Source organism: Marmota flaviventris, chromosome 3, assembly GCF_047511675.1.
Source record: "Marmota flaviventris isolate mMarFla1 chromosome 3, mMarFla1.hap1, whole genome shotgun sequence".
Lineage (NCBI taxonomy): Eukaryota > Metazoa > Chordata > Mammalia > Rodentia > Sciuridae > Marmota > Marmota flaviventris.
In genome coordinates this window covers 157,108,756-157,131,395 of record NC_092500.1, presented here as the reverse complement: position 1 = coordinate 157,131,395, position 22,640 = coordinate 157,108,756, and the positions used below count along the sequence as shown (strand labels likewise).

Genomic DNA, 22,640 nt, shown 5'->3' with positions numbered 1-22,640 from the left:
AATATCATATTTTTAACAACAAAAAAGAAGACATATCTTTAAAGAAAGGAGGACTAGAACCTGGGGTATAACTCAGTAGTACAGTGTTTGTCTAGCATGCATGAAGCTCTGGGTTCAATTCCCAGCACCAAGAGGTAAAAAGAGGTATATAATTTTTAAAAAACTAAAACTAAAATAGTTTGATACTTGCTTTTTTCCTATTCAGGTATTTGGTTTAACATTTAACATGAAAAATCAGTTCAGTCCTTTAGACCACACTGTTATCAGTCCTCTAAACACAGTAAGAGCACATTCTTCATCTTTGTTTACTTGTACAGATCTATTGGTTTAAAGATGGGAAACAGATCTCTCCAAAGAGTGATCACTACACCATTCAAAGAGATCTTGATGGGACCTGCTCTCTCCACACCTCAGCCTCCACCTTAGACGATGATGGAAATTTTACAATTATGGCTGCCAACCCTCAGGTAAAAAGGGGTGTAGGTTTGGGCTCTTTGCTTAACAGCACTTACAGGCATTTGATTGGACAGAGGAACTGTTTGATTGAAAGATGAAGTTGTACTTCTTTGACTTATGAAACTGTTTTTCCAAATCCAATAGCCATCTTGGTTTCAGAGGCCAGAAAATTTCCTTGTTCCATATTTATTTATTCCATCAGGTGTTGTTCTCTAGCAGTGATTCTGGTGCAGATATGCATTCCTCCCCTAAATATTAAGGCTTCCTGTGTATTCACCTCTTATGGAGGTTATGGGGTCATAATGGTGGACAGGCTAGTCCTGCAGTAGAAAATAATCTAATATGATTTCTAGTAGGATTAAGTTCTATAAAGAAAATAAAGGAGGAAGAAAGGAAATAGAGTAGTGTGTACAAATTTTAGTAACAGAATGAAAAAAAAAAAATTAAAGAAGTACACACAAACATCAATGAACTTCTTGGCCCAGGATTAAATTATATAGGCATTGGAATCTGTGAATGCCTATATATAGCATGTTTGTATCAAAATTTTTTGTCTTGTGTTTGCCCTTAGATTTAGGGCCAAAAAATTGCCTTCTTAGAATTTAATGAAGGGTTGCTGGATATCATCATGTTTCCAATTCAAGCCCACAATTTTTTCTTGAGCATCTTATATACTTTAGGCATTTGCTAACTACAGGGGACACAAAATTGAGTGAGTGATTTTGTACCTTAAGAGTTCAATGTGTAACAGGGTGATCTTACTGAATTCACTGAAGTTGTATAATTCATCAGCTTTTTTTTAAAGGAAGCTAAAATTAACAATTTTACTTATAATTAAAAGTTCTTTTTAAAGTCTCTGATTTATTTATGTTGTTCCATATTTTGTTATATCTTTCAAAGATTAGAAAACATAGGATTTAAACACGGCTTACAGGCTTTTAGACATTTGTACAAGATATCCTATTCCAATATTCCATTGTCATATAAAGACATTTTCTGTAATAATATTAAGATTAGAATGATACTCAAATTATCCAACTAATCAGGTTTGGCAGCACAGCAGACTCTTCACTGTCATTGAAAAGTTTCTACCTTAATGCACTTTTTTGAGGTTCTAATTTTGTCCATAAATACATGACCATCACCCTGAAAAAGTCAAAAGCATAGTCTCTATTAAGAAGTTGCACTTTAATGAGTATGTTCACATTTGCATAATTGTAAGAGAGAGCAAAAGCAGAGGTTGCTTTTTTGTCCTATTATATTTTCTATGTGTTTCCTTGACTATCAACAGACTTCATCCTTCAGTTTTCTGCCTGTTTAAAAGAAAAATGGTAGAGAACTCAACAAAATCCAGAATTCTTCATTGGATCCTTTATTATTTTTTTTCTCTAGAACGAGTGGGATTTATTCTGGGGATAGAATTATGTGCGTTTCTTAAGTGCTTGGCAGAACTGGGTTCCTGCTTTTAATTTCAAGGCATTTTTCCTAGCATATTTTAATTGTTATTGGAGTAAGCCATTTTATAGAAGAAAAGAACATAAATGTAAAACTGCAATTGTGGGTCTGCTTCTGCTCTTCTTCAAATTATACTAATGTATTTGTACATGGAAAAGTTCTAATCCAGTAAAGACGCAGTGCTCATGGCCAATGGCAGCATGCAGAGTTTAAGACATCAGGCCAGCCTCAAGGGTCAGTAGTGTCTGATCGCTTACACTCTAGACAAACATGATAGAGTCACTATAGAGAGCTACTGAAGATCCCCCTTGTACCATTCCACATTGCACACCTATAGCATAACATTACATTGTACTCATAAATATGTTCAATTATGTCTTAATTAAAATAAAAACCAATCTTAAAAAATGAAGGTAATCTTACCCAAAGCCCTGTGTAAGAGCCCCAGACCCTCCAAAAAGATCCCCTTTGTAAACAGGGGAAAAGGAGAAAGGGAAGGAAATCAAAGAAATGACGCGGAGAGCATAGTATAGGGGTGAAGAACGTGAGCTCTGGCATCAGCAGATCAGAGAGTTCTAACTCTGTCACTTATTACCTAGGTGACTTTATCAAGTCACTTCACCTCTTTAGGCCTGTTTCCTCTTCTAAAATATCAGAATAACAATATGGACTTTTACATGTAATAGTACTTGTAAAAAGCACTCAGCTTACCTGGAACATAATATGCTTTCAATAAATGCTACTTTCATTATTCTAATTCACAAACACTAATTCCCCATCTTAAAAATAGCAATCCTAAGACTTGGCAGAAGCCTGTGGAACCCGGATGGAAGAGATCAGTTGTTTCTAGGTATTCTACTCCATAGTTCTTTTAGAGTAAGCAGTCCATTGGGATGGAATTTCCACCCAACATGCTGCTGGTGTGTGGTCTTCTGACCTCCTAGCTTTTCCCTTTTATCACTCCCATGGGAAGGGAGTTAGGCAGCAGATGTGGCTGTGCCACAACTGCCACAGCTGTGGGCTTGGGTGGAGGAAACTGAACTAGAGAATGGGCCCCACCCAAGCACAGCTGACACTGGCCACACATGGAACTGGGAAGCTGCTCTGCTCCCAGCGCCCCCTCGAGGGCCAAGAGAACACCCCATAGAGAGGAGCCACTGGCCTCATATGAGGCCCCAGTAATTCTGCTTTACCAAATCCCAGGCTAAGCCCCACAGTCAATCCCCTCAGGTCTCGCCCTCCACCCTTTGGAGAAAAGGCAACCATAGGAGAAGTGGACCAGTTTACATCAGGTAGCCAAAAGCCCAGCCCTCCTGACAGAATATCCCTCCCGCCCCATCTGTGATTTAAGCAAAAGGTGATATGAGTGTTTGGGGTCTACCTGAGGGGCAAAAGATACCCAGGGGCCATAGCAGTCAGCCCCTGTCCCTAATGCCTAGAATTCCAAAAGTCTTTAAATACACCCAGTGTCATAATCAAGAGATGAGGCCATCAGTCTCCTTTTCTATCTAAATCACCAAAGACAGACAAAGGAGGGAAAACTCATGAAAAGAACCTAAGGAAATGCTAAAAGTGGACATTTAGGCCTCAGCCAGAACATGTAGTTGTGTGTATCCCATTGAAATCACTGTAAGAGAATTTTGGTATTTATGCTACTTGGCAGTAGTTGTTATTTCAAGTCTCTAATCATGTTGTCTGGTTGATTTTAATTCCAAGAGTAAAACTCCTTTTTTTTCCTGGGGTCTTCAGTGACAGGTATACCCAAATATGCCAGATGTCTAACTTGTGAGTCATCTTCTAGATACTGGAATGAATGTTACTACTTATTAAAACAACAAAGTGGTATTTAGACCAAGATGAGTGGCAGCCCATTTTTCTAACTAACCCTTGGCATAAATCATCATTTGTGGCTGTAGGAATGCCAATATAGACCTGTTTAACTCTCATAATTTTATCCTTATAACATCTGTTATAATACACTGAAGGATTTTATTATTCTTGTCATTTGTGAATTAAAATATGATTTTTAAAAAAAGAATATCTTAAGTAGCCACTGGAAAAAACTCAAAAGTAAAAGCTGAATCTCTCAAGATATGAAGTGTAGTTGACAGAAAACTGAAGTTGACTGTCTACTTCCCAGATGCCCTTGAATATTCAGTTACCTTGATTTTTTTTTTCAAATTTTAAAAATATTTGGATATGAAAGGCAGGCAATTACATCTATTTTTTCCTAATACACTGTAGGCTACATGATGTGAAATAACTGAGGGAAAGAGGAAAAGACTGGAGTGGAAAAATTAGTTCATTAATGAAACACAGAAGGCAGAGCTTTTCAGAGCAGTGGAAAATAATTACAGAAAGCAGCCAAGAGAAGGGCGAGAACCAAGGAAAGAGGAAAACACTAAAGTTCAGCAGATTATTTTATAGAATATGATATTCTTCCACCTGGGTTAATCTTTTGGGAATGAGAAACATGTTAGATATTGTTGACTGCATCCAAATTCTGCTTGGGATGGAACACACAGCTCTCCACCTATCCTGTGACTCTGTATCATATGCAATGTGTGCAGCTCAGAGTAATTCATTAGAGACCAGAGCAATCACATGATTTAGCAAAATAATGAGCAATTGTGCAGTTACACTAAACACTATGCCAAAATGAGGCTCATGAAGCAGTTTATTTCAGACCCTAATCCTATCTTTAAGACACAACTAAATCTAAACACAAATGTTTTACTTTGTTTTGTTGTGTTGCTAAGTTACCTCGTACTGCACTTGGATTTTGGAATGGCTGCTTTGCAGTTTGATGTTCCCTCAAATTGCATTATGTATACAAGTGGCAAGCCTTTATAAAGACTCTGTGCCACAAGTTAAATTCATAAACTATGAAATATAAATGTTATTTTCATATCACATAAATAACTGACTTTGCATGGTGCAAATAATCTTTACAAGCTGGATGTTTAATACAGAATCACTTTAACAATTCAAACTCCTTGTTTGTACTATGGCTTTAAACTTTGGCTTTGTTCAGAATAGAAAAGTGACACAAATCTGAATTAAATATTAAAAATGATTGTTTTGTTTTAGCATTGTAAGGTTTCCTGGCTCATTTCAATCTTCTCTCTAAACATCCACTTTCATTATTATTTCACAGATTAATAAAGCGAAAAAAAATTAAAATGTTAAAAGTACCATAGCAAAAATGTACATCAGAGCCTTCTAATTTGAAAATCATAATTTGATTGCTAAGATTAATTGGTATATTAGTATGAGTAAAATCATTAACACTACTTCTATATGAGCATTCTCCTAAATAAGGTGTTCAGACATCTTCAAGACTGCTTCACTGAATTCCAGATTTTTTTTTCAAATAAAATTTTCAAAATTATATAACTTCTTAATTTGGATGCTTTTTAAATGCTCAACGTATTGGTTAGTAATATATTTAACCAATAACAGTACACTAATCAAATTAAAAATCTGCTTCCTGAAGACCATGTCCTCCTCCTTATGTTCAGCAGTCAAAGTTGTAGAAAGTGTAGAAGTACAAAGACCACAAATGGTAACATGTTTTCATAAATTTGGGAGGAAATATTCCATGACAAGGTTTGTGTGTCCAGTTACAAGCAGTAGCAGCAAGAACCCAGAGAACAGTGTAGAACTGCGTAATTTCTCCAGAGCAGTGTCAACCTGGATGCCCTGTTTTTCTGGAAAGGGGAGGAGAAGGCAGGATTTGCCCTAAGCTTAGTCAACAATTAGCTGAGTAGAGCACCTTTCATCCTACATCTCATATAATGCAGCCATCATATAAGCAGGCCCATTGAATACAACTGTGCTTGGCCCCATGAAAGCACCACAGAAGTTAAAGGTTGGCCTACTGGCCACATATTCAGCCTCCCCTGCTAAAAACATTTTGTTTTCTCTTTAGAGTAAATCATATTCTAATAGAATAATTTACATATGCAAAAACTGTGTTAAAACACTTCTACTATGCCTCATATTCATCTGATATTATAATATATGTTCACATTTAGTACTACAGTATTTTAACATTTTGAGCATTTACTGTATGTAAAAATGCAATACGAAGCACTTTGTACATTTTAACTCATGTAATCATTGCCAAGTACCCAGGTATTAACTATATTGTCTTGTTTTACAGTTGAATAAATCTAGCTAGAGATGTTAGATTATCAGTTCCTAAAGGAACAGAATTGACTTACAAACCCAGAAAATATGATTCCAGAGCTAAGGAATACCATACAAAGGTGTCTGAGGCTCATGCTGGGATAATGGACAGGGGAGACATTGATTAAAACAAGTTTTAAAAAAATGGAAAGGAGGTAAGAACATCCCTCCAATAAAGTACATTCACTTGGAAACTTTTGGGGGTCATCCATGCCCAGGTGGGGCCCTCCAAAATCATCATCTCAATGCATGTCCATGCATATTAAATGTCAACTCAGACCATGATAATGCAACACCAGCTATGATGAATTTAATAATGATGTCATGTACCATTTAATAAGACCATCTTAGGTTATAGCATTTAATACTTACAACATCCTTGTGAGATATATTCCTTTTCTTTACAGAAAGAGGAAAAAAAAGGCTTAAAAAAAAAACTCAGTAATTTGCCCAGTTTTAGAAAAAGTCAAAACTCAAATTCAGGTTAGAGGATTATTGTTTTTTAAGCAACCCATTCTGCTTGCCCAAATTCAAGGTTCAAGTTTGAATTTAACTTACATGTTTTTCTAACCATGTCAATGATTAGTTAATCTTAATTTCTTTTGTGGATCCTCTGTTTTGTCCCACAGAGGAGGATAGATCTAAATTATCATTTTATCATTCTATCAGTAAGATGGCAAAGCACATAACAAGGAGGCCATATCCTGTATCAGTGCGTGTGAAGCTATTGTATGAAACAAGACATATGCTTCCTTGTGTTCAACCTCAAAACAGAATCATGGATTTTATGTGTTCATTTGATAAAGCATCTAGTAGGATATATCAATTGGGTAATTTATTATAAGGGTCTTCAAAGCAAGTCACATCCAAATTTTCTATAGCAGGTATGGATTTGATGAGATAGGGTGAAATCAATTTTCACATTTCAAGCTAGTTTAGGGACTCCCAAGTGTTTGCCAAGAGCTTGGGACCAAAATCTTCAGATACAATTAATCTAATTTAGAAATCATTTTCCTTCATAATGTAATACTTTTTTCTCCTCGGAAAGGCAGTGTTTTCACCATGACCAACAGCAAATATTGTGTGTGAATGCTAGAGAGACTGACATATCTAGTGATATAAGAATAAATTTGTTTCTCTGGTACCACCTCTTTCTATTTGGCCATTCTGAATTCCTCTGATCTGTATTACATCCCTATGTGTTGTTCCCCTTTCCCAGCGGTTAGAGCCCCAAAGAAGTCCAGGCTTTGGGAGACCTGAAGAGCCCTATTGCCCAGATCCCTGCCCTTCACTAAATTCTTCTATGGGTGAACACACCTGTAATCCCAGCTACTCCGGAAGCTGCAGCAGGAGGATCACAAGCTTCACTTAGTGAAGTCCTGTCTCAAAATTTAAAAATTTTTTAAAAAGTGGTGACTTAGCTCAGTGATAGAGCACCCCTGGGGTTCAATGCCCACCACCATTAGAAATCCTACTGTGAGTTGTTTTTTATATATCATATCATGTTCCCTCTACTAGTACCCACCCTCTCCCTACCCTAGCCCACTTTGTTGGAAAACAACTCTTCAAAACACACAGAACACTCCTGTTTCTATTACCAGCATTTATTGGTTACTGGCAACAAAAGTAGAAGTCACTGGTAGAATTTTATTTTGAATGTGAATACACATAAGGACTGCTCATCAATCCTGAGCTAGAATTCACAAAGTCTATTCATCAATAATATTTCTACTTCCCATTTTCCTCTCTTGCTTTTGCCTTTTGCCAGCATCTGAATTCAGAAGTACATTTGGCCATTATTCTGGAAGAGTGGAGAAGAAAGTGGAGGAAAAAAATCAGGCATCATGCTATTGTACTAGTAATGGCCGGAGGTGGGGAGAAGAATTAAAACAAAAAGCCAAAGTTACTAGTGGTTTATCCATGTCATCAGGTCCCTTAAGCATTATGTTTGTCTATCCACAGAACAACAATTACCAAATTTTCAATAGGCAAATTAAATATATATTATAAATTTTCATTAGCTAGGCCCTTATCACATGACTCACATACTTTAGATAATCAACTATTTCTGATTTTTAAGTCTCATTTCCTGAGGACATGGTGTAATTTCATATATTTTCCTTGTTATTCTCTGAGTATACATCTTACATAATGCTCATTTTCTTATGCAGACATCCCCCAAACAAACTTTTTGGGGAGGGGATACCACTAACATTTAATATACATATTACTAAAAAGATGTGACAGAAAACTAAAATAGTTTTGATTTCAGAATTTGGCCACAACCAGTAGATATTTGCCTATGAAAACTGAATCATGACAAGAAAATAACATCCTGCTATATTTTCAATTTGACTTCATGTATTAGGGAAACCTTAGCAGATTACGGTTCATTGAGAGGTAGCATTTCAAGTATCATTGTGGATAAGACAGTAAAGCACATTTAACATTCAGAGAAGGACCTTGTCACCTGAGTTCTTAGTTTTATTAAGGAGCTTAACTCAGGGAAAGTGCTTTTCTGAGAGGAGTGGGTTTTATTGCTAATGGAACACTGAGTTGTTATGAGAATGGAACACCAGACATGAGAGTGCTTAATGGTTAACAATTTTGCACAGCGAATAACCTCTTTTCCTGATGTCCCGGACAGGGCCGCATCAGTTGTACTGGACGGCTGATGGTACAGGCTGTCAACCAAAGAGGTCGCAGTCCCCGCTCTCCCTCAGGCCATCCTCATGTCAGAAGGTATTTCAGATGTTCCTTCCTGTAGGTGTTACTGTGTACTTATTACTATACATTCAGGACTGCTGGAATCATAGTATGACAACAAAAGTGAATGGAATTAGAAGACAGAACATGGATACATAATTCAAGTGTGTGAGCCTTGATTATTATGCCCCTTTGCAGTTCCAAAAGGGGAAGGAAAAAAACATTTGCTAATATGTGCTGAGTCTATTCAGATATACCATTGTTAGTCTATTTAGTATGGCGTGTTTTATATATGAAGCAATCAAGACTTGGCACCTTTAGATGGCACATGAACACAAAAATACTAGTAAATGGAACACAAATGTTCCGAAGCAAACGTCTCTAACCAACAGCGGTGAAGAATTACCATTATAAGCTGTTGCCACTGGATTACTTAAAATCAGCTAGGTTGTTAATGTACATTTTTAAATTGCTTAGTTCAAAACATATTAGACGATAAATTATGTAGGTAAGATTTATCATGTTATAGATGCTCAAATATCTGTTAACAATTGAGTCTGCTTTCCATTCCTAGTAGCCCTGAGTCTATGAAAGGACACTGACAGAATGCTGGCAGTCAGGGAGAGAGAAAGGATGTTATTTCTTATAATGTATTTGCCCTAAAACAATATGGTAAGTCAATCAGCCTTTCTATCCAGATATTTTACAGACAGAACATCCTGAAATAGTCCTGATGGTAAGATACAAGCCATAGATGCACAACACCTTTGGTGAAGAGAAACATAGTTAGACTCACAGAGGAAAGGCAGGAAAACTGAGTAAGCATCAAGCAAGAGATGTGTCTATACCACCTCATGTGACTGAAGCCACAGTCCTTTGATCAACATTTGGATGACAAGTACCTGGGCATGTGCAAATTTAATTCCAAACTAGTGCAGCAAAATCTGTTAGATCTTAGACCTGTATCTCAGGCTATAAACACAACATCGTTTCAGGTTCATTGTCTTGCATTTTTCTCTTCTGCCGCTCCTATGGTCTTTAATAAATCAAAGCTTTTCCTGATATCAATAGATCCTACAAAGAATTTTTATCAGATCTGTATTTGGAGAAAATGATTATCAGCCTAATATACTAATCTTTTATTTGTTCCACTCATTTTTTTTTTTGTTTTTTTCTAGTGAAGTGTTTTTAAATTTATCTTCCAGTGGTTACTGACAAAATTTATATCCAACATGTTACTCATTTCATAAGTCTTTCCTGCAATACAACTGTATTCCTCTGGCAATATACTACACAGAGGTGTGCAAAATGTGAGAGATTTGCACAACCTTGTTTATATATATATATATATATATATATATATATATATATATATATATATATATATATATTTTAGTTGTATATGGACACAGTACCTTTATTTTTTTGTTTTTTATGTGGTGCCAGGGATCAAACCTAGTGCCTCACACATGCTAGGCAAGCGCTCTACCACTGAGCCACAACCCCAGCCCACAACTTTGTTTTTAAAAAGTAAAAATAATCCCTTTAGGTACATAGATAATTAATGCAGAAGATTTGTTTTCTTAGTTAATATGAAAAGGAATTTTGATAATATATTAAATTTTTTAAAAGTTAGAGCTATTAATTTCCTACAAAATTAAAATTGGTGGAAAGTTAATAGTTATTTCTATTGAAAAAGATTCAATTAAAAAAATCTGATAATAGAAAAAGCTGCTCTTACTGCTAATGTAAAGCTTTAAAAAATATTTAGGAAAAAATGCTCATTTCCCTTTTGTGATTTATATTAGTCTGCAGTTAGCAGATTATTAAATTTATCAGACTTCCAAATTAAACAAGACTTTGCTTTTCTGACTTTTTGACGCATAAATCTTGGGAATGGGTAACAGATGAGGAAATAATAAGATTAACCCCCATTGTATTATACGAAAACTGAGGACTAAAAGCTTGGAAATAACTACTATCTATCCTGATGCATCTTGTTTCAAGGCCTCGCTCTAGATCAAGAGACAGTGGAGATGAAAATGAACCAATTCAGGAGCGATTCTTCAGACCTCACTTCTTGCAGGCTCCTGGAGATCTAACTGTTCAAGAAGGAAAGCTCTGCAGAATGGATTGTAAAGTAAGTGTCTGTTATGCTGCAAAATTACTGCCTCATTTCTCTCCTCAATGCCATTTCTCTACAGTTCTTTTTGGGACATTATGTAAAATAGATGATGCCAGATCAAAAGAAAAACTAGCAAAATATACTCAGCATCTATATGCCGTTTCCCATCATGAATTTCCTTACTTTTAAATTTGTCTTAAATATTTTCTTTACTCTGAACCCTACATCCCCTATCCAAGAAAGGCTTTATTTATCCCTTTATTTTTTTTCATTTTGTTGAAGTAATAAATATGATGAATCTGCCATATGCCCTAATCAATAGGGGATCTTCATTCTTTTTTCATCAAATATATCCATCTATCTACTCTGAGTTTTATTCTTTCCATTTTCTAGAAATTCTTAGATAAGTTAAAGTGACATTCTTCTTTCACCTGTTTTACCAGAGCTTCTTAACCCAGGGTCCTTGGGTAAGCAGGCTTTATTAGGTGTGTGAGTTCTGAAATTATATAGAAAATTGTGTATGGTACAGTTTTCAGCAGTTTCCCAAAGGAATTTCGGGCCAAAAATGTTTAAGAACCACTGCTCTCATGAAAAATACTGTGATTTGGTTTTTGCTCTACTTAACTGATTTTAAAGTAAACATGGATGAGGTTCTTAAAATCTGGGTTCCCTCTGCTGGTTCTCTCTGGGATTGCAGAACATAAATATAACTGCTTTGAGGATCTTGGCATTATCTGCTTTTTCAAAAAGTCAGTCTGGAGTTGGGGATATAGTTTGGTAATACAGCACTTGCCTAGCATGTGTTCTGGGTTCAATCACCAGTACCACAAAAAGAAAGAAACAAAAATAGGTAAATCTGGGCTTCTAGGAATGTATAGAAAGAAAAATGTATTATCAAAAACATTCTATTGTCCAACATGATTCATTTTGCAGTATAAATATACAGGTTGAAATCCATATATATATTTACTTTATTTGTAGTCTGTAAAAATTCATACATTAGAACTATATGATCCAGCAGTCCTACTGTTCCGTATATAGCCAAAGAAAATGAAAAAATGTCGGGATACCTGCACTCCCATATTCATAGCATCATTATTCGTAATAGCCAAGATATGGAATGAAGCTCAGTGTCCATTAACAGATGAATGAATAAAAAATACATGTATGCACAATGTAAAACTATTCAGCCTTTAAAAAGAAGGAAATCTGCCAGGTGCCGTGGTGCACTCCTGTAATCCCAGCAACTCAAGAGGCTGAGGGAGGAGGATCCTAAGTTCAAAGCCAGCCTCAGCAACTCATCGAGGCCCTAGGCAACTTAATGAGACTCTGTCTCAATATAAAAGATAAAAAGGGCTGGGGATGTGGCTCAGTGGTTAAGCACCCCTGGGTTCAATCCCAGGTACTAAGTGGGGGAAAAAGGAAGGAAATCTGCAATTTGTAACAACATGGATGAACCCCCAGGACACTATGTTAAGTGAACTAGTCCAAGCACTGAAAAATAAATACCACATGACCTCCCTGTTATATAGAATCTAAAAAAGTCAAACTCATAAAAGCAGAGAGTAGAATGGTGTTGCCAAGGGGAGGAGAACTGGGGAGACTTTGGTCAAAGGACACAGAATCTTAAGTTAGGAGGAGTAAGTTCAAGAGATCTATAGTTAATAACACTGTATTATAGACTTGGAAGTTGCTAAGAAAGCAAATTTTAAGTGTTCTTATCAAAAAAAGTGATAAGAATGTGAGGTAATACATGCGTTAATTATCTTAAGTTAGCCATTCAACAATGTATACATATTTCAAATCATACTGAACACAATAAATACAAATAATTTTTCAATTATAATTTCTAAAAATTTTCCAAGAATTATTATAGTTTTTAACCTACAAAGTTACATTTCAAGTCATCTAAAGAAATTTTATTATAGATAGGTCATTAGATAATACCAAGAAATTATTAATTTCATGTATAAAATTGGAATCATAATTATGTAATAAAATGTATATTTCTTTAAATGTATAATTAGGTAGATAGGGATAACATTATACAAAGTCTGGAATTTATTTTATAATATAAAAAATGATGAGACTGAATCTAAATAATGGGTGTATAGAGATTGACCATACTGTTATATCTACTTTTGATCATATTTTAAAAAGAAGTCATAGTAATTTATTTCACAAATTGAGCACAGAAATTGAATTTCAGTATATGTATTTAAGTATTTCAGTAGCATAAATGTCCTTAAAACCTCTGCCTTTAAAAGAATATTGGGAGGAAAAGTAGTCTGTGCTTGATTTCACTATGATGGTCTGACATAGATGAAGAAAATGTTCAATCTTGCCACATGAACAGATGGAGTGTCACCTGCTTCAGAGAAAAATAAAGTCTTCGGTGTGTTTTAAGCTTTGAGGGGGAAAAGAGACTTGAAACACGAAAGCAACAGCTTGCTCTTTGCCCAAAAGCCCCCCACCCCAACTCCTGGCAAACATTCCTAGACACTGAGTACCCTCCACCCAGCACTGAGGCTTGGGGAAATACCTCTTTCCGCTGCTCCAGGAACAAGCGTGCCCTTCTGTCTCCTGAACAGAACTGCTCACCAGGACCTTCAGCTCCTGGGACTGCGCATTCTTTACTTACTTACCAGGGGGACCGGGGTTAAAAGAATATGACTTTCCCTTTGCAGGAACATGAGTAACTCTGCGCACTGGGACAGGTCCACTGTGAATTAGGTGGCTTGAGAGGACACAGTGCTTTGGGCACCTCTCCTACCAAGCACACTACGGCCAGCTCGTCTAGGATCGAACTAGTGAAGTGGAACCAGTACTATTTCTAAGTTTGGGAAAGGCCTGGGGCCGGACCTAAAGTATCTACGCCCTCTCCCTGCATCACTTCTAGTGACCTCCAGACAGGCAAAGCTGTGTAGGTGGAGAGCTGGGGGATAGCAAGTGGACAGATGGGACAGCAGAGCCTGACCATCACAGAAGCCAAGCTGCCTGACTACGGCTGTTTGTTTCCAAAGTCTATTCATGCTTTTAATCCACCATTGAGTACACTTAATTTTTTTTCTTTCAACTCTCTGGATTTTTGCTTCATTTCTAGGAGGCATCTTGTAGGTAGTATAAATGAATAAATATCATTACAGAGCAGGAGTGGAGTGTGTGTTATCTGACTGATTTGGGCAAAGCTGGTTCTTCAAAGAAATTGTTGTATTATGCAGCAGATGTGCTTTGTATATAATTTCCCACTAGTAAAGTTGGAGATCGGGGAGGTAAAAAGGCCCTCCTCAGCAGTGCCTTTCTCCTATTCAAAATCAAGGACAACACTGTAAAAAGCTGGCAGATGGCAACCATCCCTACCCTTCACAGTACAACGTGTTATTAGCAATTAAATGTGCTTTTATCTGATCTCTGGTCAACACAACCGTCATGGTCTCAAGATTTTATGACATTTCCATTGTGATGCTAATTTGTTGAGATGGCTTTCTGGGTAATTTCATATTGCTCTTGTTACTCAGTTTCAAAGATTATTAAATAATAATAGCTGTCTGTGCTGATGGATGCATTAACTAATGTCTCCATAGCAATGCCACTCCTTGATGAGAAGCTTTAGAGTATATAAATGCCAGCTGAGTGCTTGTTATTATGGTTGGACATCTTTTTTCCAAAGAGCTCAGAGCCTGGTGCTGACATCATCCCAGGAATTTTTATAGTCCTGGGTGAGGTAAGATAATGACAGAAATTTTTTAAATCCCTATTTCACTTGTCTCTAAGTTGTTCTGTAAGAAATGTTTAGAAGTAAGCCTGTGAGTGTTTAGAAAACCATGGAATAGTTTTAAGCAAAAAAAGTGACACAAGCTAATTCTAAAATCCATTTCTTTTGCTACCAAAGGAGGAATGTATGCTGGTCTCTTAGCTCTCAGTGATTTCACTGTTTCAATATTAAAAAAAATTTACACGTCTTTCCTTTCTGGTTTAGGTCAGTGGGTTACCAACCCCAGATCTAAGCTGGCAACTAGATGGAAAGCCAATTCGCCCCGACAGTGCACACAAGATGCTTGTTCGTGAAAATGGGGTGCACTCTCTGATCATAGAGCCAGTCACATCCCGAGATGCCGGCATCTACACGTGTATAGCCACCAACCGAGCAGGACAGAACTCATTCAGCCTGGAGCTTGTGGTTGCTGGTAGGCTTCTCTGTGAATCCTTTCTCTCTGCCAGAATGAATGTCAGATTACACTTATAAATGAAGTCTACATTATTTAACCAATATAGAAAATAAACCACTGACAAAATAGATTATATCATCAAAATCACCAGTGAGGACATATTATAAGGCTTAGCATATCAGAAATAATTTTTCTTACTCTAGTGTAGCCATTATTATTCTTTTCTCCCACTAACCTGAACAAGAAGGGAAAGGATTTTAGCAGTATTTCCAGGTTCTCGTATATGTGATAGCCCCAGTATTACACAGGGAAAGAGTAACAGCAGCACAGGCCCCAAGAAATGAAAAATATGATTATAAATCAAATTCAACACACAGAACTCATTTTTAACAGAATGTGTAGTGATTTCAAATTTCAAAAAGTTTAAACAACATTGTCATCTATACCCAGTGCCATAATCAAATTAAGTTCAGATTTATTTTTCAATTGGTTATACTGTGATTGTAGGTAAATCTTGTAGCAGTATTATTTTATGAAGTCTTACCCTTTGAGAAGCCTAAAAAGGAAACTATGCTTATTGAAAGGTTTATACCATTTTTAGGAGTTAGGCATAAGTAAAGATTCTAATTATCTGATCTATCTTTTTTCTTTCTTTCTCTCTTTCTTTTTAATGGCATTGCTCTACCACTGAGCTACATCTCCAGCCCTTTTAATTTTTTATTTTGAGACAAGGGCTCACTAAATTGCCTACGCTAGCCTTGAACTTGTGATCCTCCAGCTTCAGCCTCCTGTGTCGCTGTGATTTCAGGGGTGCATACTGCTGCTACACCAAGCTCATCTGGTCTCTTTTATAAAAGAAGCATAACAAAACATAACGTTTATTTCTCATACCTCATATTTACAAAGCACTTCATACACATTATTTCAATTGGTCTTCACAATAGCTCTATGAAATAATTGGAGCAAATCTTCTCTGACTTTCCTATTTAGTAAACTGAGAATCTGACTCAAATCAAAACTTACTGTGAGTACTGAGCTTTTTCAAGAAATAGAGTGGCAAGGAGAATAAAACCTAAGAGGTCCTGGCTAAAATCCTAATGATAATTCTAACAATAAGACCAAGATATTTTTCCACACACAAAAAAAGTGGTAAATGTGTAGGCTGTGGTGCAACTTCAGCTATGTACCTACACACTGGATTGGTTTCATTCATTCTTCTAACCTTAAATGAAAACTGTTCCTCTTTCTATTAAATGTACATTTTGATCATATCTGTCCTTCAGGACTGTGATTTGGGGGTCCAAGAGACAGATATCTCAGTATACCTCCCTTCACACTTCTGTCAGAAGATGACAGTGCATGGTAATTGGAATCAAGGTCTTTGGCATCAGATCTCAGTGCCAATCCCAGTTCATGTCTACTAGCCTTGTGGCCTTTGGCAAATATATGATATCATATATCAGCATCTCAGTTTCTCCATATGCAAAATGGGGACCATAACGCATCTCAGCATTTTTACAAGAATTAATTACTGTGTATGCGGTTCCACATAACGAGTGCCCTGCACAGTGCTCCACAAAGGAACATTATTCTTACTGGTGAGTGGCTACAACATTAAGGCTTGCTTTCAACATTTTATGTTCTTTTCAAAACTGAGACCCAGAAAGAATATGAGGAGAGCTTCTGTTCCCACTTCCCCCAAAATAGCTTAGATCATATAACTACGGAAAATTAATAAAAACAAACCCTCTATGTAAGTCAAGGTCTTAGAGAGTCTTAGGCATTTGGAAATTTCAGGTTGAATGTTTATCATCTTTGAGCTCCCTCCTAGCTGCTTTATTGGGGTGTATCTGTCACTCCAGGCAAGAGGGTGGTGGTGCAGAAAGACATGTATATATCTTCAAATTTTATTCTTGGCAGCTTAGAAGAGAATAATTAAACCTAATTCTTTCTTTGATTTTGTTTCTACCACTGATGCAAGAAAACAATTTCTCATTGGAAGATAACATTCAGTGTTATTAAACAATCAGTTCTGATCTTTTCAGACTACATAATAAAGTTGTCTTTATTTTATGGCTTCCTTCCTATAAGGCAATAATAAAGTTGTCTTTTTTATAGCTCCCTTCAAAGAATACAAATTGAAATTTGTAAATTATGGGATGTACATTCCTAGTTCATAGGGAACTATTTAAAGCTACCAGGTTGCCATAATGATGCCTGCTCTGTATTTTCTTTCCCGCTTTATGTCCTCTGGCATGTCTCACCTAAACCAAGAATTTCAAATTTTCAAAATCTTCAAAGCAAACATTTCAGATGGAAGTGAGGGAATCTAAGCAGATCAGACTCCTAGAAATGCTTGTCCTGCTCAGCATCACTAGGTGGCAGTGGTTGGTAGAGGCTGTGTGGTGACATAATTAGTGAAGCCATCACGGATACTAGCAATGACTCGGGCATCTCCTGTGGCTGTTGGACAGGCATTCTGTGGAACAGATGGCCAATGGACTGTGTGAGCCTATCAGACTTGAATTAATTGAGGAAATAAATGAGTAGAAAGCTTACAAACCTCTGCTTGATAAAAGAATAATTTGGAGAGAGACTAGCATCTTATCACCTGAAATGAAAAATGGTATTATAAAAGATCTTTTCAAGCAAAATTTGTAAAGGCTTCTGAATTCTTTGCAGTGCTCCTTTTGTATATCATTGATAGACAATCCATCTCATGTTCCCTTAGCTAAAGAAGCACACAAACCTCCTGTGTTCCTTGAGAAGCTGCAAAATACAGGAGTTGCTGATGGGTACCCAGTACGGCTCGAATGCCGCGTCTCAGGAGTACCACCACCCCAAATATTTTGGAAGAAAGAAAATGAATCACTCACCCATAGCACAGATCGAGTGAGGTAAGACTACACAATGACTTAATTTAACCCATAGCAGCTCAGTTCTAGTGATATATAAAAAGATACATTTTATGTACCATTTAAATCAGTGTATGCAAAAGCCATGCTATTGATTATACCAAAGACAAAAATCACTCTTTACCCAAATATAGATTTAAACCTTTAGATAGATGCTATATTGATATGTGACAAAGCATATTGTCTTAACCTAACAGTAATTATTTTTAAATGTTTACATCAAAAGAAAGGATGAATTCATTTGCTTCAGTGGTGACAGACTATTCAGTGGTTTTTGTAAAAGCAGATCCTCAACTAGGAATTAAGTGCACAGATTTATTCAACCTCTTGGGTCTGCTCTTCTCTTCCATTAACTTTAATAGGGCTAGCAGCCTCTCCAGAATAAGTATGACCCTATTATCTGCCACTTGCACAATTCTGTTTCTAATGACCTAATTAAGAATGATGCTTCATGTCCAAAGTCCCTTTTTAAAAATTTAGAGCCTAATGACTTTATCCTTTTCTCTAGCATGCACCAGGATAATCATGGATACATCTGCCTGCTCATTCAGGGAGCCACAAAAGAAGATGCTGGGTGGTATACTGTATCAGCCAAGAATGAAGCAGGGATTGTGTCCTGTACTGCCAGGCTGGATGTTTACAGTGAGTGCCACTTCATTTCATCTGGTTGCATTTACTCATTGAATTATGAAAATTTAAACATCTGAACAGCAATTCATGTTACTCTTATCTGATCTTTTTAAACAACTCTAGCATTTTACTTGTCAAAAAATTTATATTGCTCTTTCTCTTTCTGTTTATAGTTTCTCGACATTAATAATGAAACCCCAGCAAGAGAACAAATACCCAAGTATCATTAAGGAGCTTTGAATAATTAGCAAGATATGCATGTTGATTTCTCTTACATTGGCTAGTCAGTTGTGGCTTCCCTACTTAAGCATCCATAGGAGTTAACAGTAGACAAAAGCATAAATGTCACGTTTTCTTATTACTGCGTTCTGCAAATAACTGTCTTTTAACATTTCTTCCTACATTATAATCCTATCATGGTGTCCTAATGCACTCTGAATGTGTGTACCACTGATGCTGGAATGTGTACTTTTGTGGCTTGGTGCTTTTCTCATTAATCTTAAGCAGCTCAGCAATAGATTTGTGTGTGTATATTTGTGTACATGCATCCAAAATTTTTTTAAAAAGTTCCTGCTGAATTTATAGATTAGAAAAATAGCATTATATGATCCATTGGCATAAGGAAAGCCATCAGAAAAAGATTTAAGAACTAATTTCAAATTTTACCTCTTGAAAAAGAAATAGCTTTGTGAGATTCATCAATAAACCAGTGGCTTAAACTGTCTCTACTGCCTAGTTCTTTCCATTCAATTTATTAATGTTAAACATCCCTCCACAATTCTTAACTACTGTAATTATTGATGAAAAAGGTATGTTTTTCAAAGAGGAGGAAGAGCCATGCCTGTAACCCTAGTGATTTGAGAGGGTGAGTGAGGCAGGAGGATCACAAGTTTGAGGCCAGCTTCAGCAAACTGTCAGACCCTCTCTCAAAATAAAAGATTAAAAGGGATTCGGGATGCAGCTCAGTTGTAAAGTGCCCATGGCTTTAATCCTCCTACCAATTTTTTTTTAAAAGGAGAAGAGAGAATTAGGAAAGTTATTAACTATTTGAAAGGATTCCCAGTACTATACTTGACCTTTATTACCAATACAGACAATAAATCTACAACATATAAGTAAAATGCAAAGGTATCCCTAGATTTTCTGTCTCCACAATGGATGTGTTGTCTTTCACAAAGAATATGTGCCTGGTATATGTCAAAAGACATTCTGTATTTACTTGAAATACTTAAGGGCTTTCCAAGTGTATACTTGTTAAAAATCTTAATTTACTCTTTCTTTGTAGCCCAGTGGCATCAGCAGCCACAGACCACCAAGCCAAAAAAAGTACGGCCCTCAGCCAGTCGCTATGCAGCACTTTCGGACCAGGGACTAGACATCAAAGCAGCGTTCCAACCTGAAGCCAACCCATCTCACCTGACACTGAATACTGGCTTGGTAGAAAGTGAGGACCTGTGATCCAGCATTGTTGTTAAAGTTGAAACACCGAAACCGCCATTGCCTTGACCAACATATTCCTCCACCACGTTATGTAAAAGGCAGAAATATACCTTTGACTATAAGAAATAAAAAGAAAAACACCAAAATAATATTTTTCTTACTTGACATACCAAACTAGAGTTTAAGTAGGTGATACGTATAGAAAGACACACATTGCACAAAAAATTCACACTTATTGTTCAGTTTAAAACTTGGAATTGCGTGATTAAAGTGCTCTGAAATGCCAAAATGTTACAGGAAATCAGTTGTTCAAAAATAACCATAAATCAACAAGTGCCTTTAAACACAAATTATAGGTGCTATGTAGCACAATAGCGTGAAATGTTTAATGTGATACTACAATGATTCTAAAGTGCAGTGTATTCAACAGCTACAGTGAACCAAGTGCAATATGTAAGGATGAAAAGGAAGAGAAAATGACAAAGAAATCCAAGTAAATGCCTTGTCTTTGCAAACTGTTTTATATTAAATCATAAGGAACTACTTGCCTTAATTTTTATTAATACCAAGAGTTTTCTAACAAGGTTAATATCTTTCTTCTTAACCTTTTTTTTTCTTTTGTGTAGTATTCTCTTTTCATGCTACCTTGGTAAGAAGCTTATTTACAAACTGTATTAAAAGGCTAATTTAAATATAAATAATATAAAGTATTGTGAGTAAAGCAGATATATATTATAGTCCATTCCACAAAAGGCATCCAAACCGCCCAAATGACCAAGGTATATAGTATATTTGGAGGAAAAAGAGGGTTTGGAAGGAGTAGGGAGGAGAATGAAGGAAAATGCTACCAGCACAATTGTATTGTATTCATTTAGAAAAAAGTAGAAGGGGCAGGAGAGGTGGCAAAGGCCAGGCTTTTCTTTGGTTTTCTTCAGAATTAATCGTAAGGTGCAGGTGAAAAAACACTGCCATTCACAAGTCAAGTTGGAAGTTTGGAGCACATGTGCTATGGAGATTTCAGTGTTATCTGAAGTTTGTGTAGTAGTTGAAGATTTTAGATGTGTAGAGCAAGTTGAATATGGATTGAGACCGCAAGAGTGGCATAAATGAGAAATTGCCTGTAGAATCTAGTGTACTTGATGGAAATGGAGAGTTAAGGAGAGTCAAAAACAAGTCTGTGCTTAATGCATTTTTTTTCATTGGCACTAGATATGGTGAATGGAAGCTATTTCACTCCCCTGCTGCTGCGAAACCTTGCCTGAAGAAGGTGCTGGGTTCTGAGTAGTTTGAAAGGCATATCTACAAAGACTGCTTTTTGAATGCATACGATTCTGCATCAGCTAGACTGAGTTGATTCTGACCAGACTTGATAGTTTTAAGTCGGAACCAATAAAATTTTTAAATGAGAAAAAATAATTTGGCCTAATAGTATAAAACATGAGGCTTTAATGGTACTTTGCTATGAAAAGAAAACACTATTTTCCTTATGCAGAACACATATATCTTTCATTATTTATAATAAAAGTGTTGAACTTTCTTAGCTCAGTTACTCAATTCATACATAGTATTTTTTTAAATAATTTTATATCTGTATACCACCCCATATATTTCATATTACTGCTTCACATGTACAGCTTTCTACTTTGTAAGAACACCAACCAACCAAGTTTTAAATGATTAATAGGCTTGAGCACCAGGTGGCAGATGTTCTATACAGCATGGTACAAGTTTCTTTTACCACACTTACATGCATTGCTAACATGGAGTTTAAGATACTATACAGACAGTCTCCTGGACCTATATCTGTATTGTAGAATTATGACTTATGTCATATATTGCCAAATTGTTCTGAATGTGACTTTTTTGCTAATTTGCTGGGTTTGGGATTAACTAGCATTATTTTGCCACCTTTTATGTTGTATTTATAAAAAAAAAAAAAAAGTACTATCATACTACTTTGGATTGTTGTGCTGGTGTAATGTGGATTTAACATCAATAAATATTTAACAAATAATAGTGCAATTTTGTGAAGCAAAATATTCAGTTGTTTTAGTTTTCTGCTGCTGCTGTAATAAATTAGCAAAACCTTCTTTAGAAGCTTCAAGCAACATCCTAATGATCATAGTTCTGCATATCAGAAGTTGGGCATGATGCATCTGGGTTCTCTGTTCACAATAAGACTAAAATTGGTGTCAGCTGGGCTGCATTCTAGTTGGAAGCTCAAAATGTTCCTCCCAGTTCAAGTGACTGTAACAGAATTCAGTTACTTGCAATTGTAGGACAGATGTCTTTAATCTGTCAGGCAGATACTGTACTCAGCTTTTCAAGGCCACCTGTATTCCTTGCCAGGTAGTGCTGTCCATTTTCAGAGCTAGCAATGTGAATCTCCCTCTAATCAGATCCTTCTCACACTGTGATTCTCTTTTGTCAAGGAGCCAGTCCCTTTTATAGGTGCACCTGATTGAGTCAGGCTCCCCAAGATAATCTCCCTTTCTTAAAGTCATCTGATCTGGAACCTTAATTATATGTATAAAATCCCTTCAGGGTAGCACC

General features: G+C 36.4%; 2 protein-coding genes across 3 annotated transcripts in view; one reads left to right on the top strand and one right to left on the bottom strand.

The window, feature by feature from the left end:
* Positions 1–22,101, top strand: part of Palld (palladin, cytoskeletal associated protein) — a 359,420-nt gene extending 337,319 nt beyond the window's left edge. For both annotated transcript variants that reach the window (XM_027927229.3, XM_027927228.3), the window contains 7 exons: positions 318–467; positions 8,750–8,844; positions 10,816–10,948; positions 14,913–15,120; positions 17,834–17,999; positions 18,526–18,659; positions 19,933–22,101. In XM_027927229.3, the coding sequence (XP_027783030.2) occupies positions 318–467; positions 8,750–8,844; positions 10,816–10,948; positions 14,913–15,120; positions 17,834–17,999; positions 18,526–18,659; positions 19,933–20,105 (1,059 nt within the window). In that variant the 3' untranslated portion in view covers positions 20,106–22,101. The remainder of the gene's footprint in view (positions 1–317; positions 468–8,749; positions 8,845–10,815; positions 10,949–14,912; positions 15,121–17,833; positions 18,000–18,525; positions 18,660–19,932) is intronic.
* Positions 1–22,640, bottom strand: part of Cbr4 (carbonyl reductase 4) — a 74,561-nt gene that overhangs the window by 5,524 nt on the left and 46,397 nt on the right. The gene's annotated exons all lie outside the window — the stretch shown is intronic.